Below are 19,507 nucleotides of genomic sequence, written 5' to 3' on the forward strand. Positions count from 1 at the left end.
GACTCCGGGATCATGACCTGAGCCGAAGGCAGACACTTAACCAACTGAGCCAACCAGCAGCCCCTGTCATCTATATTTTTTCTTGATAGTAAGAGCCAGTGTTTTGCTTTTGTTTGTTTCATATACAGTTGGTCTTCACTATTAGCAAATTCCGTATTTGTGAATTTACCTACTCTGTACAATTTATTTGTAATCCCATAACCAGTACTCACAGTTTCTTGCTGACCTGAGGACAGAGTAGCAAAAAATTGGAGTTGCCTGATGTGCATGTATCCTGCTGAGGTTAAACAGGGTGATACTGCCTTCTTATTTGGACTGTCATTCTGTAAACAAGTGTCCTTTTCCTTGTCTATTTTTTGCTGCATTTTTCACATTTTTATTTTTTGCTGTTTGTTGGTGGTTTCACTGTTTAAAATTGTCCCCAGGTGTCATGCTGAAGTGCTGACTAGTGTGCCTAGGTACAAGAAGGCTGTGATTGCCCTACAAAGAAAATGTGCTAGGAAAGCTTCATTCAGACATGAGTTGCTTTTTTTTTTTTTTTTTTTTAAGATTTTATTTATTTATTTGACAGAGATCACAAGTAGGCAGAGAGGCAGGCAGAGAGAGAGGAGGAAGCAGGCTCCCTGCTGAGCAGAGAGCCAGATGCGGGGCTCGATCCCAGGACCCTGGGATAATGACCAGAGCCGAAGGCAGAGGCTTTAACCCACGGAGCCACCCAGGCGCCCCAGACATGAGTTGCTATTAGCTGTGCTTTCAGTGTTATTGAATCAATGATACACACTAAAAAGGTGTCTTTAACAGGTACATACAGAAAACAAGGTTATGTATTGATTGGTTGACAAATATTTTGTGACCACAAGCTCCTGTGAATCTTAGCCTTGTATTTTCCCTGGGAGCAAGTGGTTCAGAATTTGCTGACGCAGTGTTCCCAGCAACATTATACAAAATAACTAGTACAATGACAAGACTGGACTGCAACTGCAATTGTCTTTGTTACCTGTGAGAGCACAGATTCCTTGACTCCTCAGTGCTCAGCCTGGTGCCTGGCACTCCTCAGGTTCTCAATTAGTTTGTGATTGAATGTTCACTTATTGGTTGTTGTTATTTTGTGAATTTATGCTCACTTCTTTTGCCCTAATGCTGATCCAGTGTTTTTCATGTTTGTAGGACTGTGTAGGAATAAAATAAGTCGTTTTTTTTTTTTTTTACAGGTCTGGGATAAAAGTGAAAGTGGGGATTGGCATTGTACTGCTAGCTGGAAGGTTAGTATTTTTACAGTGCCTTTTAAAAAATTTAGATGTTTACTATTTATTTGGTATCATCAGTGACTTACTATTCATCTTCGAGAAAATTGTAAAATGTATAATTCTTAAAGTATCTTATGTTTTTAACTATTAAAGTAACAGAAATATATTTTAGAAATTTTGAAAGTAGGAAAATGTACAATTTCATAGGATTCTAATAAAACTATTTTTAGTATTTCAGTATTTATTATCTACTTTTTCCTTTGCATATACATATATATATATATTTTTAAGGAGACTCCTCGTCCAGTGTGGAGCCCAGCACAGGGCTTGAACTCATGATGCTGAGATCAAGACCTGAGCTGAGATCAGGAGTCGGACACTTAACCAACTGAGCTACCCAGGTGCCCCTGCATATTTTTAATAGTTGTGATATTTTGTACAAGTTCTATTTCTTTTTTTAGAAACGGCTTTACTCAGAATTTTACATACCATTAGAGTCATCAATTTTATTTCATTTATTTACTTTTTTAAGCCTTTTTTTTTTTTTTTTAAGATTTTATTTATTTATTTGACAGAGAGAGACACAGTGAGAGTAAACATAAGCTTGGGGAGTGGGGGAGGGAGAAGCAGGCTTCCCTCTGAGCAGGGAGCCTGATGCCAGGCTTGATCCCAGGATTCTGGGATCATGACCTGAGCCGAGGGCAGGCGCTTAACCGACTGAGCCACCCAGGTGCCCCTAGAGTCATCAATTTTAAATGAAATAGTTCAACAAATGTTAGTAAATTTATACACTTGTGCATCTGTCATCACAGTCTAGTTTTTATAACGATATTTTTTTAAATTTATTTGACAGATAGTGAGAGAGGTCACAACTAGGCAGAGAGGCAGGCAGAGCGGGAGGGGTAAGCAGGCTTCCTGTTGAGCAGACACCTCGATGCAGGGGTCGATCCCAGGACCCTGAGATCATGACCTGAGCCGAAGGCAGAGGCTTAACCCACTGAGCCACCCAGGTACCCCCAAAAGACTGTGGGAGTACAGAACACTGTCATCAACCCTGAAATTTCCCTTCTGCCTTTTTGGGACCAATCCCCATTCCCCACCAAAGCCCTAGGCAACCACTGACCTATTTTCTGTCTTTGTAGTTTTACTTTTTCTAGACATTTCATATAAGTGGAATTCTAAAATACTTAATTCTTAATGTCTTCTTTCCCTTTTCCTTGTGGTTCATTTATGTTGTGGCATCTATTAGTAGTTTGATCTTTTATAAACAATTTGATGGCATTTGTTACATTCACAATGTTGGTATAACTATCACCTCTATCCAGTTCTGGAACTATATATCACTCCAAAAGGGAACCCTTATTTCTTGCTTTTTAGTTTAACTTAGTTCATAAATACTTAAGTAGGTTTTTAAATCCTCTTAAAAAACAACAGTAAAATGTAAATATATCATGTTTTGTTCAACTGATGATAGTTAATATAGTTGTTTTCTTTTTATTTTGATGACTATGACTATCTCTGTAATCTTTATTTCTTAGTTAGGATGTACTTTACTGGAAATCTAATATTTAACAAAATCTCACTGCTCTAGTGCATTTTTTACCTGATAGCCTGTATAAATAAGAATTTAAAATGAATCAAAAAGACTGAACAAAACAAAGGATAAAAAATAAGAGTGCAAAATGTACTTTGGGATGACATATTTACCATGTAGAAGTTATACAGTTATGAAAGTTACCTGAGATTGTTGAGTGTGAAAGTGTTAGATATACAGAAGTGTAAAACAAACTTTAGAAACATTATTTGTGTCCTGAAGCTCGTTGTCATACTGTGTCTTTACTGGAAAGCACAAATGAAATTCTGTGGATGTGAAATGCTTTAAGACCTATCTGTTCGCTTTTTTTTTAAAATTGGTCAACATGAAGAATTGAAGAATAGTAATTTGCCATTTTTCAAATATTAACGGTAATGCTACTGAGCTTTAGATTGTTTTCTCAGAATACAAGGATTTGTCTTCTCTAAATTTGATCGCTCATTGCTGCTTTTCCTGGAATAGTCCACTGTCTAGCCAGGTTTTGGAATTGTTTTATTACTACAGTTTCTATGTACTGTTAGGTTTTTGAAGCTAATAATTTTTATTAGTCTTATTTATTTTATTAGGTGGCTGTTTCCTGTAGAGGGAATTTGCAAGTAAAAAAAGTGGTGGACTGGTAGATTTTTTTTTTTTTAAACCCTGGTTAGGCTAAACTCTGAAGCAAGTCTCTGTTAGCACTGGAAGAGGTAAACTTTATCCAGCTGGATTTTTACTTATTAGTAAAATGTTAGAAGGACTTGACTCCATAACAGCTACAATCCTAAATAGAGAATATCTTCTTAAAGTTAAAAATTTGTAGGACTTAACTTTTTATTTAAATGTGAAATTAGGGGTGCCTGGGTGTCTCAGTCGTTAAGCGTCCACCTTTGGCTCAGATCATGATCCCAGAGTCCTGGGATCGAGCCTGGCATTGGCCTCTCTGCTCAGCAGGAAGCCTGCCCCTCCCTCTCCCACTCCCCCTGCTGTGTTCTCTCTTGCTATGTTTCTCTCTGTCAAATAATAAATTAAAAAAAAAAAATCTCAAAAAAAAAAAAAAGAAAGAAATTAAATAGTTTTCTGCTCTTATTGAAGTAAACACATCTGTGGTGTATTTCCTCAAGTAAAATTTTGTATGTGTGAAACATGAGTAAAGTCAGCTTTTTGTTTTTTTGTTTTTTTAATAATTCCTCAGACACATAGTGGATCTGTGTGGCGTGTGACGTGGGCCCATCCCGAATTTGGACAGGTTTTGGCTTCTTGTTCTTTTGACCGAACAGCTGCTGTGTGGGAAGAAATAGTTGGAGAATCAAATGATAAACTTCGAGGACAGAGTCATTGGGTGAGACATTTGTTGGTTTTCAGGGGTTGGGAGGGTAGAATGGGGAGAAGGGTGAATGAACGTCCAGGAGCATCAGTCTTTCCAAGAACACTTCCGGCACTTGATAAGATGTTCCCACTTCTCACTATATTTACTAGTTCCATTTTTTTCCTCTTCCATGTTTTTCTCCTACTTGTTTATTTAATTTTGTCTTGGGCCTGAAGTGGTACTGAGGAACACTAGTGGCATTGTTTAATTATAACTTTCATGATGGATCTGTGGTATTTCCTTTGTCATACAGTGAGTGTCCTCTAAAAATCCATTAAAAAATTGTTTTTTCTCTTTTGTGGTTACCTTTGCCGCTTACAAAATACATTCTTATCTGTATCTGCTATTTGCTCTAGCTCTTCCCTGATTGGATGTTCGAATTTCAACAAGAGTATAGTGTCTGTATTGGCCAAACTCCAGAATTGAACTAGATTACCTTTAAGACCCATTCCAATGTTCTTTTTCCTCCCTCTTTATTTTTTGTAATAGATAATCAGGTACAAGTTATAAAATGTGAAAGGTAAAAATGAGTGTAAACAGTGACAACTTCTTCTCTTTGGCCACACATTTTATTTCCTAGAGGCAACCACCATTATGAGATTTTTCTATATTCTGGATATATTCTGTGCCTTTTTAAGGATATTAATATAGTGTTTTCTTCTCTGTTCCTAATAGTCCTCTTCACCATCCAACGCTAATGTTTATGTGTTGTCAGTACTGCTCTTTTTTTTCTGCTGCATTTTATAAATTGTGGTTTATACGTATTTAACATATTAACTATAAATGTACAATTCAGTAGCATTAATTACATTTACAATGCTTTGTATACATAACCAATATCTATAGCAAAGCGTTGTCATTCCCAGCATAAGCTTTTTATCATTAAATAGTACCTCCTCCTTCCATTCTTCCTACCCTTGGTAACCTCTGTTCTACTTTCTGTCAATTCAGCTGCTGTGGCTACCTCATACAGTGTTTGTCCTCTGTCTGGCTTATTTCACTGAGCAAAGTGTTTTCAGGTCCATCCATGTTGTCACATTGATCAGTTTCACTCCTGTTATGGCTGAATAATGTTCCGTTGTATGTATACCCCACTTTTTGTTTATCCATTTATCTGTAGATAGACTGTTGGGTTCTTCCTTCCTTCTAGCTATTGTACATAATGCTGTAACCGAACTCAAGGGATTTGCCGTTTGGGGTGCATCAAATTGAACACAACCCCAGAAAGTGTTGAAAGCAAAACACATTTTATTATTTGTTACAAGTAAGGAGACAAGGAGATAGTTTCCAAAGCACTTGTGAGTGGGGTTAGTAAAGGAAGCTTTTATTCAGTGTATAGGGGGCAGGGACAGGGAGCTTGCATAAATACTTCAGTTCAGTTGCACATGCTTAGCATATCAGCATGCTTGTTAAAAAAACACATGTGTGTTCAAAAAGTGGTGGAAAACTCTGCCTGTAGAAGATCTTAATATAAGGAGCTAAAGGTCAAGGGCTTCTGTGCTTGTCCTCAGCTCTAGTACAGCTCAGAGTGGCTCACCTAAGGGGTTATGAGGTGAAACACCTAGTCGGGGGTCTCCTTGGCTGGGGCTTTTGGTTCTCTAAAACAAAACATATTCTTCCCTGCTTTTATCCCTTCCCCCTTCCCCTTTGCTGATAGCTTTCAGCCTTTTTTTTTCTTCCTTTGAGCCTTCTTATTTGAGTAGGTTCCCCATTGCATCCTAGCTAACTAACATTGCTACTGTGAACAGATCTTGGATTCAGTTCTTTTGGGTATGTACCTAGGAGTAGAATTGCTGGCTCATATGGTAGTTCTGTGTTTAACTTCTGAGAAACTGCTAAATTGTTTTCTCCAATGGCTATACCATTTTACATCTCCACCAGCAATGCATGAGTGTTCCAGTTTCTCCATGTCCTCACCAATGTTTGCGGTTTTTGTTCTTCTATTGCAGCTGTCTTAGTAGGTGTGAAATGGTATCTCTTTATGGAGGTCTTCTTCTTCTTTTTTGCATTTCCCTAATGGTTTGTAATGTTGAACATCTTTTTATGTGCTAATTGGCCATTTGTGTATGTTTTGTAATGTTTTGATTTATAAGAAATATATTTTTCTTATGTGTTTGGTCTTCCTCATACAGTTCCTGACTTACAGCTCCAGGAGTTGTTGATATTTTCTAAATGTTGAAAGTGATGAATGCATCTTTTGCTATATTAATGGGGTGACTTTGGGGGCTGGTAGCCAGTAGGGCCAACCATGTGATTAGAGGGGTGAAACTTCAGTTCCACCCCCGACCTCTGGGGAGGGGAGAGGTGTTGGATGTTGAATTAATCACCAATGGCCAGTGCATTAATCTGTCATGCCTATGTAATGAAGTCTCAATAAAAACCCCAAAGAACGTGGGTTCAGAAAGTTTTTGGGTTGGTGAACAGGTGGAGATGTTGGGAGAGTTGTAGGCCAGAAGAAGACATAGAAGCTTCTCATGCTTTAACCCTTACTTTACAATTTACATCTCTTCATCTGGCTGCTTCTGAGTTATATCCTTTTATAATAAAGGGTATCTTTTAAGCAGATTGCCTGTCTGCGTTTTGATAACTGTTCATGTTTCTGAAGTGTGGGAAGTCCTACAGGATTGATAATTTGTGGAATCTGATGCTATTTCTGGGTAGATAGTGTCAGAATAGATTTGAATTCAGACAGCCTGTTGCTATGTCAGAATTAGTTGTTGGGGGGGTTATCTCCTCTCCAGCAGTCCTTGAATTGGCATTGGTACCAGAGTCCTTTACTTTTTTAGGGAGATATCTATTCAGTCCTTTGTCCATTTTTTAAATTGGGTTGCTTGTTTTTTGTTGTTGAGTTGTATGTGGTTCTTTATATTCTGGCTATTAGTACCTTCTCAGGTATGATTTGCAAATATTTTCTCCTGTTCTGTGAGTTGCCTTTCCTCTCTCTTGACAGTGTCCTTTGATGCACACAATTTAAAAATTTTCAGGAAGTCCAATTTATTTTTTTCTTGTTTCCTGTGTTTTTGGTGTCATATTCAAGAAACCATGGCAAATCCAATGTCAAAAAGGCTTTCTCCAAAGTTTTATATTAAGAGTATTAAATTGTAGGTTTTTAAAAAAGGTTTTATTTGTCAGAGATGAGTGAGAGTGTGCGCACGGGGAGCAGCAGGCAGTGAGAGAAGCAAGCTCCCTGCTGAGCAAGGAGTGTGATTCAGGACCCTGGGATCATAACCTGAGCTGTGGGCAGACACTTAACTGAGCCACCCAGGCATCCCTAAAATTTTAGCTCTTACATTTAGGTCTTTTTTTTTTTCTTTCCATCTTTATTTAAGTTTTGTATATGGTGTAAAGTGAATGTACAATTTTTTTTTTTTTTTTTTAAGTAATCTCTATCCTCAGTGCACAAATTCATGACCCTGAGATCAAGAGTCACATGCTTTACCAACTGAGCCAGCCAGGTGCTTCCAACTTTATTCTTTTGTGTGTTAATATCCAGTTTTCCCAATATCTTTTTTTTTTTTTTTAAGATTTAAAAAGATTTTTTTTTTAAAATTTATTTGACAGACAGAGATCACAAGTAGGCAGAGAGGCAGGCAAAGAGAAGGGGGAAGCAGGCTCCCTGCTAAGCAGAGAGCCCAATGTGGGGCTCGATGTGGGGCTCTATCCCAGGACCCTGGGATCATGACCTGAGCCGAAGGCAGAAGCTTTAACCCCCTGAGCCACCCAGGTGCCCACCGCCCCAGTATCTTTTTTTAAGTTATTAAATGTATTATTTGTTTCAGGGGTACAGGTCTATAATTCATCACAATACACAATACACAGTGCTCACCATAACACATACCCTCCCCCAGTATCTTTTATTGGAATGACTGCTCTTTGTAGAGGCTGCTTTTAGACAATAGGCTTGAACAGTGGAATGTAAAGCAAGGCTAAATACAAACAGGCCCATAAGGGCCACCCACCTCAAAATATCCATAGGCCCTAACTAACTAATGGGCTACTTACAACCTGGCACAGTTACCAAAAATGGGAAAATTCCAGAAGTCCCCATACCTCCTTATCTTCCTCTTTTAAATACAGCCCCCATCCACTGCCTCCTAGCAGACAGTCTCTATGCTGTCCTGCCTGGCACTCCCTTGCGGTGCATTGGATAAATTCCTATACCTACCTCCTTTGTTCTGCGTCTGGTGGATCCTTTCACTGCCTGTTTTTCAGGCTTCTCCACATTTGGGGGCCACCATCAGATAGGGAGAGATACTTCCCCCTTTGAATGGTCTTGGTGTCCTCATTGAAAATCAGTCGACTGTACCTCAGAGTCCATAGTCTCTCATGGTTCATCTCCCGGGCTTTGGAGGGGAGAGGTGTGGGGGGGTTGGGTGAGCCTGGTGGTGGGTGTTGTGGAGTGCCAGTATTGCATGGAGCACTGGGTGTGGTACATAAACAGTGAAAAGAAATTAAAAAAAAAAAAAAAAAAAGAGAAATAATGAAAAAAAAATCAATTGACTATATATAGAAAGAAGGTTTATTTTTGGATTGTATTTTGTTCCATTGGCCTATGTGTCTCTCCTTAATCTATGTGTCTCTGCCAATATCATATTCTTCTGATTACTCCAGGTTTGTAGCTTGCATGCTATTCACAGTTTTATAATTTTTTTTTTTTTTTTTAAGATTGATTGATTGAAATAACCTCTACACCCAGCGTGGGGATCTAACTCACAACCCTGAGAAGTGGAGTCGTCAGCCACATGCCCTTAAAATTTTTTTTTTTTAATGTTGGGAGGGGTAGGTTTAATTGCCTTTTCCCTAGGGAAAAGGCAAACAACTGCTTGAGGGGAGGAGAGAAGGGAAATGTATAAAATTGGAGGGAGTTTTCTAACAGTCAGGAATGGGTTAATTAGAATGATAGGTTGGGTTGAGGAGTGGTGGCATAGAAAGGATTTTTGTTTGAACTTAGAGGTAAAGGTTTCCCCCTTTATATGAATGTAGAGCATTCTTAGGAAAACCTTCGTAAGCTGAAACGGCCATAAAGTAGAGAATCAGTTAGCACTAACTTATATGGAAGAATTTTTGAGTGTTCCTGAGCTAAAAAATAACCTCTTTTAGGCTTTTCTGATGCCTTAAGACACACTTTGCTAATGTTAGCACAACATAAATCAAGATAAAGCACAGATGCTTACAGACACAGTTCAAAGCTCTTGAGGCTTGATGCTGAGATGCTGTATAGGTCTCAGGGAAGGAGCTGGGTGGTGCCATTCTTATACATGAGGGTGCTTGCTGCCTCTAAAGACTTGTAAAACAAATGACAATTCTATTTTCTCTTGTCGCAAAAGCTGGGATCCTCTTCAGATTTCTTTTGGTTAGCAAGAAAGGTACTGAAGTAGGTCTTTGTAAAAGCAAAGTGCTGTAACATAAACCTTAGAAAAGTAGGGGATATCTGTATATTTATTGTATTTAGTTAAATCACTGTCATTAATGCATTTAATATTTCAGCAGTTTTATTGGTATTGATTATTCAGTGGTGTTCATAGACTGATGTTTGCAAGGATGTAATCTTTGGAGTTTTATGTGCTCTTTTTCTACTATTGAGACTCCTTAAGATGTATTTTCGTAACCATAGACAATAAAGTCCTGATTTCTAAATTTTGTTGATATTTTCAGTCAGAAATCTAGATGCCAGAAAGTAGCTTGAATATGCTCTGTTGGCATTCTCTAATTATCACAATGCCAGCTTTGTACCATTCTCTTGGTCTCTAGTAAACGACTTCTCTTAAAGTGGTTGGTGGTGATCCAAATAGGGCTAACTGGCATTTATGTTTAAAGGAAGAAGTTGCATGCTTTCCATTTTACTGTTAAAGAATCTTAATTCATGTAATTTACTGCTTGCAGCATACTGTGCAAAACAAAACTACCTATATTAAAATTCAAACAGTTTGTAGTTTAGTGACTGGTCTCCTTAAGGCAGAGTTTTTGCTCTCTTAATAAAGTTAGACTTTCTAAGGCAACTTTTTTTCTCCCTTAAAGGGAATAATTAATTATAGGTCACTAACTTGTTACGGATTGCCAACTGTCTATGTGGTATTTTGCTGTGGAGGAAATTGAGACCCCGGTGGTTTTTAAATAACTTATTCAAGGTTACTTAGTAAAATGGCAGTGGGATTTTAGAACCCATGTTCTTTCTACTCTACCATCCTTCCTTTTTGTATGTAAATAATTTTTTTTTTCAGGTTAAGAGGACAACTCTAGTGGATAGCAGAACATCTGTTACCGATGTGAAATTTGCTCCTAAACATATGGGCCTTATGTTAGCAACCTGTTCGGCAGATGGTATAGTAAGAATATATGAGGCGCCAGATGTTATGAATCTCAGCCAGTGGTCTCTGCAGCATGAGATTTCATGTAAGCTAAGCTGTAGTTGTATTTCTTGGAATCCTTCAAGGTAAGCTTACACAGAAAACCTGATAATATAATCCTAGTAAAGCAAATTAGTATTTTTAAGCTAAGCACTTGATGGGTTAATTTCCTTAAAATATTTTCTTAGTCATGTTTATTATTTTTAAAAATACATGTTATGTAGAATAAAAATTCTCTTTAATCTGTCCTCACCCTGTTATGTCTCTTGTCCCCTATTTTTATTCCATAGAAGAAGCCAGCCATTGTAAATATTTGGGTGTACAACTTCTGGGCTTTTTCCATGTATATACAAATAAATACTCAATGTGTTTTTAAATACACAAATATAGGCAACATGCACATATACTATCATGTAAAGGTAGACCAGAACACACAGACGTGTATAGACATATATTCTCCTTATTTGAAATTTGCCTTTTTCATTTACAAATATATTGCGGGTATTTCCCAGTGTATTAGTATATATATCTAGTTTTACATTGTTTTTTTCACTGCTATACTATATCATAGTTGCTTTTTTTTAATGATTTTATTTATTTATGAGAGAGAGCATAAGTGGGTGTGAGGGGCAGAGAGAGAGAGAGAAAGAAGCAGACTCTTGCCGAGCAGGGAGCCTGACATTGGGATTGATCCCAGGATCTTGGAATCATGATCTGACCCAAAGATAGACCCTTAAGCAACTGAGCCACCCAGGTGCTCCCCATAGTTGCTTTCTATTAAGTTATTTTTTTTTTTTTTAAAGATTTTATTTATTTGACAGAGAGATCACAAGTAGGCAGAGAGGCAGGCAGATAGAGAGTGAGAGAAGGAAGCAGGCTCCCTGCTGAGCAGAGAGCCCGATGTGGGACTCGATCCCAGGACCCTGAGATCATGACCTGAGCCGAAGGCAGCGGCTCAACCCACTGAGCCACCCAGGCGCCCCTCTATTAAGTTATTTTTAAAATAAAAGAATAACGAATTACTTGGTAGAGAAAAAATTTCATGGGCACCTGGTTGGCCCACCCTCCCCCACCATGGTCTTGCTTTCTCTCTCAAATAAGTAAAATCTTTAAAAAGAAAAGAAAAAGAATAATTTCAAATCTAGAAGAGTACAAAATGAAAGGTTAAAAGTTCCCCTACCTGCTAAAAATGCCCTTCATAGTTCTGATTTTAGATTTTAATTCTGCCAGTTGCTATGGTATTTTTTTAAATTAAAAAAAATTTTTTAAAAGGATTTTGTTTTCAAGTAATCTCTACACCCAGCATGGGGCTTGAACCCACAGCCCCAAAATCAAGAGTTGCATGCTCTCCCAACTGAGCCAGCCCGGCACCCCAGTTGCTATTATATTTAGTATATTTATTTACTTATGCCTCAGGTTCTTGCTATGTTAGCTTTAAACAGTACCTATACTCACTATAAGAAAGATGAATTTAGTACATTTACAAAAGCTTTCCATTTCTCAATGTATGACTAGATAGATATTTTTTTTGTTGTTGTTAAGATTTTAAGTAATTTCTACCTCCAGCGTGGAGCCGAACTTACAACCCTGAGGTCAAGAGTTGCATGCTTCACCAATAGAGCCAGTTGGTTAGAGAGATCTTATTTGTGGGAATGTCGATGATGGTTTTTTAGTTATATTGGTAATTATCAGAATTTCAGGTAGTGTATCCATTTTCAACTTAGTGATTTACCAATTTTTAGATTAGATATGGACTCACCTCTTTTTTTTTTTTTAAACAAATTAGCTTATACCTCTCATTCACCCATTTTCTAATATTTTGTTACATTGCTTATAACTGGCAAGGGGATAACTGAGTATTTTACTCCTTGGGGAGATATGGGATTGGTTTCCCATGAGCCTTTGATCACATTTTTGTCAACTAATAAATACTTAACCTTATTTTATGAGTGTTTGTGTTTAAAGATACCTTATTTAGCATATGTTGCTGATTCATTAACATTGAACTCTGCCAACAGCCTTAAAACTCATGCCTTAACAAAGCTTATCTAATACAGTATTTTCTCCATAAGGTATATCATAGTCTTTTTGCTAAGCTTAGAAACACTAGACTGTACTGCAGTACCACTTTTGGGGACCATTTTAAAAAAAGAAATCACCAACCCACCACAAAAATGCAAAAAGCATGGTGGTAAATAGAGTGCAACACTTGTTTTCAGTGTGAGAGCTGAAATAAGAAGGCATAGCCTTACATTGTTTGACCTCAGCATGAAACATGTAGGTCGGATGATTAATTTTTGCAGAGCCGCTCCAGGCATATTCATGAGTTGACCGTGAAAGCCCCAAATATTGGATTTTGGGGGTTACAAACAAATTTTAGTAAGCAGGCCAGTTTACAAATAGAGAACAGGCAGATGATAAGGATTGGCTGTATCTACTTTCTCAGAGATCGTTTGTATACCTTGGTCTTTATTTTCATGCATCTTGGTTTCATTGTGTGTTAGTCTTTGCTTGTTTTTTTGTAGTTATGAACAAGAGTAGTATTTATAGTTAGGAACCAGTATTGGTATTTTTCTACTGTTAGGTGCTCTGTTTTCTTAGTAGCACACTCTCTTACCTAGTGCTTGGCTGAGTTTCAACTGAGTAGGTAGAGTGTGTTGGCAAAATTCCCTTGTAGGGAGTATAAACCAAGGGAACTGGTGGGCTGGGGTATCCCTGAATTTCAGGAGGACTTGACTTTGGGGATGGAGCACCTTAATTTTTGTTTCTTCTTGTCTTTCTATCTGCCAGTTTTAGAGTGCTGTAAAGCTCTATTAATAAAGAACTAAACCTTTTTTTTTTTAATTACCACATTCTGTTTTCAACTTTATGAGGTTGGCAGATGACAAGGTCAGAGGTTTAACAAGGGGTCATGTTCATAGGGATATTACTTAATATGGATGAGGGAGGCAAAGGAAATCAGTATTGAGGTAACTAGGCATTGAAATTTAAAAAAAATTCAACTTAGAGTTCACTTCAGTAGAGGTCATGCTTTTATTATCTTTTGTCTTTTTAACAGACTTTATTTATTTATTTAAAAAAGATTTTATTTATTTATTTGACAGACAGAGATCACAAGTAGGCAGAGAGGCAGGCAGAGAGGAGGAAGCAGGCTCCCTGCTGAGCAGAGAGCCCTATGCGGGGCTTGATCCCAGGACCCTGGGATCATGACCTGAGCTGAAGGCCGAGGCTTTAACCACTGAGCCACCCATGCGCCCCTCTTTTGACTTTTTTAAAAATGAAGTTGACCACAAATGAATCTAAAGAAGAGAATGACATGTGGGGAGCATGCCTTCTTGAGGGTTGATCTTTCTCTGCTTTTCTTCCTTCTGTCAGGGTTTCTTCTTTTTGTACAAAGCACTTAAAATCCTTTTGTCATGAATTGGTTGCCATAGGATTACTTTTCATTTCATAGTTAATGACCAAATCTTTCAGGAAGAAGAATTCTAAGACCTCCCGGCTCTTTTTTTTTTTAAACTCTACTGAATGCTTGAAACCTTTTGGGAGAAGAGCTACTTTTTTAAAAAAAATCATTTATTTAATTAGAGAGAGCACATGAAAGAGATTGTGCATGAGCAGGAGGAGGGACAGAGGGAGAAGGAGAGAGAGAATCTCAAGCAGACTCTGTGATGAGTGCAGAGCCCGACATGGGGCTTGATCTCATGACCCAAGCCAAAAGTCATGAGTCGGTTTCTTACCCTTGAGTTACTAGACGCCCCAAGAATTACTGTCTATTAGCAAAAGGATGGTATTATTTGTCCCCATGTTGAGCATTCTCAAGGACATACCTTTCCAAGGTGTGGCTGTGTCAGATGTATGGCAGGGATCTATCTAGTCATGGTAGTGACATGCTTATTTGTGGGTTGTAGAGCTTCTTGATGCCAGGTTTTTCTAATTCTCTGAATTAGATGTATATTAACTTGATAATTATGTAAAAAAGTTTTTACTTTTCATTTCTAGCTCTCGTGCTCATTCCCCCATGATAGCTGTAGGAAGTGATGACAGTAGTCCAAATGCAATGGCCAAGGTTCAGATTTTCGAGTATAATGAAAATACCAGGTTAGTACTGCTTTGGTTTTAATTAGTGTCCCAAATTGCATTTAATTTTTAAAAATGTTATTTCTTTATCCATTCATTGAATTACGCATGATTCATTACCTATTTACTAATTCCTGTGCTATGCCAATTTCTGTGCTAGGCTCTGATAATATAAAATTAAATGGTATAGAAGAGAAGGTGACTGATTTTTCAGTATGTAGCATCTCGCTGGGAAAACAAACAAAAATATTAAAGTGATGATGAATTTTATAAACTGGGAGAATTGGGGTGTTAAGGGTTTACTATACCTGGGGGGGAGAGGGCCAGGAAGGTTCTCCAGACAGAACTTAAGGGATGAGTAAAAGTTAGCCAAAGAGGGCAAAACATTCCAAATGGAGAAAACTACAAATGATAAGGTACGTGAACAAGAGAGAACCAATATATTTTTATTGTAGTTGAAATGAAATAGGCAAAAAGGAGTGTGGTGAGAAACAAAACTTAGATCTGTGAGACCTAGTGTTCCATGTTTAGATTTTATTTTATAGGAAATGAGAAGCCATTGAAAGATTTTTGCGTTGGGGAATGATGGGCTTGCATTGTAGTTTAACTCTTCCATAGGTATGGAAAGTATTTTTAAGGGTAGAGGTTGAGGTGGGAGATTGTAGTGGCTTTGGGATAGAGTCATGGCAATGGGGATTGAGAGAAGTAGGCAGTTGGAGAATAAATTAAATGGTATGAATAGGATCTGATGACTGGATGTAGAAGGTGAAGAATGGGGGAAGCTTTTGAGATGACTTTCAAGGTTCTGGCTTAATAGTTCAATGGATGGTGTGTAATTTCTTGAAAAAAGGGCATCTGGAAATAGGACAGATTTGAGTAGAGTATAGCAGCACATGATGGAAAATTTATGTTGGGTCATGTTGTGATACCTGCAACACCTCTTAGAGCTGTAAAGAGGTGTATTCAGAGTCTTATAGGAAAAGAGAGCACACATCAGTTGTTCAAGTGGGCTTCACATGTGTTAGACAACAGTCTTGAGTCGAGGAACCAGATATTGGGCAGGACCAGAAGCAGAAAAGAACTAGAGTTTTCCCCTTATCTGTAGGGGATATGTTCCAAGACCACCCAGTGGCTCCCTGAAACCTGAAATAGTATGAAATTGTATATACTCTGTTTTTTTCTATACATATATACCTATGATAAAGTTTATAAGTTAGGCAGAATATGAGATTAACAATAGTAGCTAGTAGTAACATGTAAGAATTGAAATAATACACTGTAAATAAAAATTATATGAACACAGTCTTTCTCAAAATATCTTACTGTGTTGGACTCACACTTCTTCCTGTGATGATGTGAGATGGTAATGTAATGAGATGGCAGGAGGGGAATGGTGTAGACCTGTGACATAGCGTTAGGCTACTGCTGACTTTCTGATGATATATCAGGAGATCATCTTCTGGATGGCAGTTTGATCGTGGGTAACAAACTGTGAGAAGCAAGACTGGCTAAGGGGGGGACCGCTAATTCCTTTGGGCTTTGCAATTCAGAATGTTTCTAGGGTTTTTGCAGAGTTCTTATACCAGCTCTCTAACTTCCCAGATTATTGATTTCTTTAGAGAGTCTGTGCTTACACAGTGTTGTCCAATAGAACTTGCTATGCTGATGGAACTGACCCATGCCTGAACCAGCTAACGTACTGGCCACTAGCCACATGGCAGCTGTGGAAGCTCAGAATGTGCTACTACAGCGGCAGAACTGCATTTGTTTATTTTTATAAATTTAAATTTAGATAGGCACATGTGGCTAGTGGCTGCAGTATTGGCCAACATAGTTCTAGATTATAGGAACCTTCCTCTAGAACTTCTGAGGCTTTTGTAACCTTTTAAGCTACTAAAGCTATGAGCAATATGAATAGCACATTTTTTTAAATAAGCATTTCTTTTTTTTTTTTTTTAAGATTTTTTTTTTTTATTATTTATTTGACAGAGAGAGATCACAAGTAGGCAGAGAGGCAGGCAGAGAGAGAGAGAGGAGGAAGCAGGCTCCCTGCTGAGCAGAGAGCCCGATGCGGGACTCGATCCCAGGACCCTGAGATCATGACCTGAGCCGAAGGCAGCGGCTTAACCCACTGAGCCACCCAGGTGCCCCAAATAAGCATTTCTTAAAAGATTTTATTTGTTTATTCATGAGAGGCAGAGCGAGAAGCAGGCTCCCCACCGAGCAAGGAGCCTGATGTGCTGGGATCATGACCTGAGCTGAATGTAGACACTTAACTGACTGAGCCACCCAGATGCCCTATAAACATTTTTTTCGATTAACATATAATGTATTATTTGCCCCAGTGGTACAGGTCTGTGAATCATCAGCTTACACATTTCATCGCACTCACCATAGCACATACCTCCCCCAATATCCATAACTCTACCCCTAACCGCCCACCCCCTGCCCTATAAACATTTTAAAAAAAGGTTTGAGAGTGAGAGAGTGTGCACATGCATGACAGGGGAGGGGTAGAGGAAGAGAATCCCAAGCACACTCTCTGCTGAGCATGGAGTCTGATGCAGGGCCCGAGCCCATGGCAGAGATCATGACTTAAAACAAAACCAAGAGTTGGATGCTTAACCGACTGAGCCACCCGGGTACCCCTAATAGCATATTTTAAAGAGGCTTCATGAAGAGTTAATATTATTATTATTATTTTTTTTTTAAAGATTTTATTTATTTATTTGACAGAGAGAAATTACAAGTACACTGAGAGGCAGGCAGAGAGAGAGAGAGAGAGAAGGAAGCAGGCTCCCTGCTGAGCAGAGAGCCCGATGCGGGACTCGATCCCAGGACCCTGAGATCATGACCTGAGCCGAAGGCAGCGGCTTAACCCACTGAGCCACCCAGGCGCCCCAAGAGTTAATATTATTAAAGTAATTTCTTTCAGCCTTAGCTGAACAGAATGAGTTTGGAGGCATAAATTGAAAATTTAAAAGGGGGATCATTTCTAAAACATAGAAGAATGAAAAGTACTTCATAAATAATATTTGAATAAAGGGATAAGAACTTCTAGTTAGTTCTGAAAGAAAATACAGGGCAGATAGAAAAGAACCTAAAACTTAAATGAATTCAGTGATAAAGATAACCGAATGAATCTCTTAGCTAGCAGAATAAATCTAGATTAGGAGCTGGATTTCCTGCATTATCTCCTATAACAAGGAGCCTGGCAGCAGAACAGTTCAGGGGTCAATTAAGCAGCTCACTTGGTGCAGTGGTCTTGGTATTTTCCTTTTTTTTTTTTTTTTTTTTTTTTTTTTTTTTTTTTTTTGCTGTCATACTTAGCGTGTGGTGACAGCTCCCTCTTAGATCACAAGAGCCTTTCTAGGTTTTCACATGCAAATACAAAGAAGGGCATTTGCTTTCATGTCTCTTTATATTAGGGAGAGAGAATATTTTCTGAAAGCATCTTTCATTGGGTCCTCTGGCCAGAATTGGGTCACTTACCATGCTTTAGATGCAAGGGAGTCAAACAGTAAGTGCCTGGTATTTTCTACATATGACTGGGAAGTGGCATTGGGTAGGTAAAGGTGTCTGTGTGTGAGTGTGTGAGGGATTGATTTAGGAAGTTAGCAGACCTTTAAGTTCACCCATTTTTGGATTTTTTTTGGTCTGGTTCTTTGAAGCAAGAGTTGTTCAAAGGTTCTTATATAGATTGAACATGTTAACATAGAGTGATAGTGGACTGTATAGTATGAAGTGATGAATACTTAGTTGATATTCCTGTAAGTAATAACACCATTTAGTACACAAGAGACATTTGTCCAATTAACTAGTATTGGATATTGTTATTTCTTTGGTGAGTGAAAATATTAAGAAAGACCTGGTCTTCATAGTGATGTAAGTGCCTACTTTTATATAAGGCATTTTCACATATTTTATGAAATTCAGATTCTAACAGTCATCTTATGAATAGGGTAGATAGCTTTTATATTAGCACCATTTTATAAATGAAGAAACAGATCAAGGTAAAATGATTTGTCTAAGATCAAACAGAAGTCAGGAGTAGAAGAATAGAAGCAGCAAGGCTGTGGCTTAGATTACTCAGGGTGAGCAGTATAGGGTGAGGAGAGGTTAAGGAAAGAACAATGAGGCATGCCCTGGCTTGGAGACATTTGAGAAAAATGTTGGGGTGAAAAGAAGGCCAAGCATAGAATGTTGGGAACACTAGTATTTCAGAGGAGGAAGGTAAGGTAGGTGCCTCTCTCTGACTCCTCCGTTACACACAGGGTTCTGTGCTTCACTTCTGTCCCTGATATTCAATCGATGACATAGAAAAATGGAATAGGAAAGTCTTAATCTGTTGTTTCCTTCATTGTTTTCTTCTCTGTTTGCAAATAGAGAAATAGAATTGTAGGGATGAAGTAGACTTTGGTATAGCTTCCTTTATCCCCACTAAAATTCTCGCTGTTATCAGGTTCATTTTTCAATTTATACTCAAGTACTTAGGAATTGAATTACTCTTTTCTTGGAATTAGATACTAATGGCTAATGAATCAGGATCTCATTTAATAATTCAAGTTTTTTAAAACGGTTCTAAGCTAAACTTAGGAAGTCAAAGAAAGAAACCCAGGCGGCTTTATTAGTTTACTGGTGTTGCCGTAACAAATTACTACAAACTAATGGCTTAAAACAGAGATTTATTCTCACAGTTCTGGAGGCCAGAAATCTGAAATCAAGGTGTAGTCAGGGCGTGCTTCCTCCACAGTCCTTCCTCATCTTCAGGCTTCTGGTGGCTTTGGGAGGTCCTTGGCATGTGGCTGCGTAAGTTCAGTTTCTCCCTCTGTCTTCAGATGCTGCCTTCTCGGTCTGTTTCTCCTTTTCTGTCTTTTATGCAAATGATCCAGGATGA

At 38.2% G+C, this 19,507-nt stretch overlaps 1 protein-coding gene across 2 annotated transcripts in view; it reads left to right on the top strand.

The window, feature by feature from the left end:
* The window catches only part of SEH1L (SEH1 like nucleoporin), a 29,718-nt gene that overhangs the window by 3,901 nt on the left and 6,310 nt on the right, over positions 1-19,507 (top strand). For both annotated transcript variants that reach the window (XM_082697415.1, XM_082697414.1), the window contains exons 2-5: positions 1,212-1,262; positions 4,013-4,159; positions 10,408-10,619; positions 14,533-14,631. In XM_082697415.1, the coding sequence (XP_082553541.1) occupies positions 1,212-1,262; positions 4,013-4,159; positions 10,408-10,619; positions 14,533-14,631 (509 nt within the window). The remainder of the gene's footprint in view (positions 1-1,211; positions 1,263-4,012; positions 4,160-10,407; positions 10,620-14,532; positions 14,632-19,507) is intronic.

The sequence above is a fragment of the Mustela nivalis genome (genome assembly GCF_964662115.1).
Source record: "Mustela nivalis genome assembly, chromosome: 14".
NCBI classification, from domain to species: Eukaryota; Metazoa; Chordata; class Mammalia; order Carnivora; family Mustelidae; genus Mustela; species Mustela nivalis.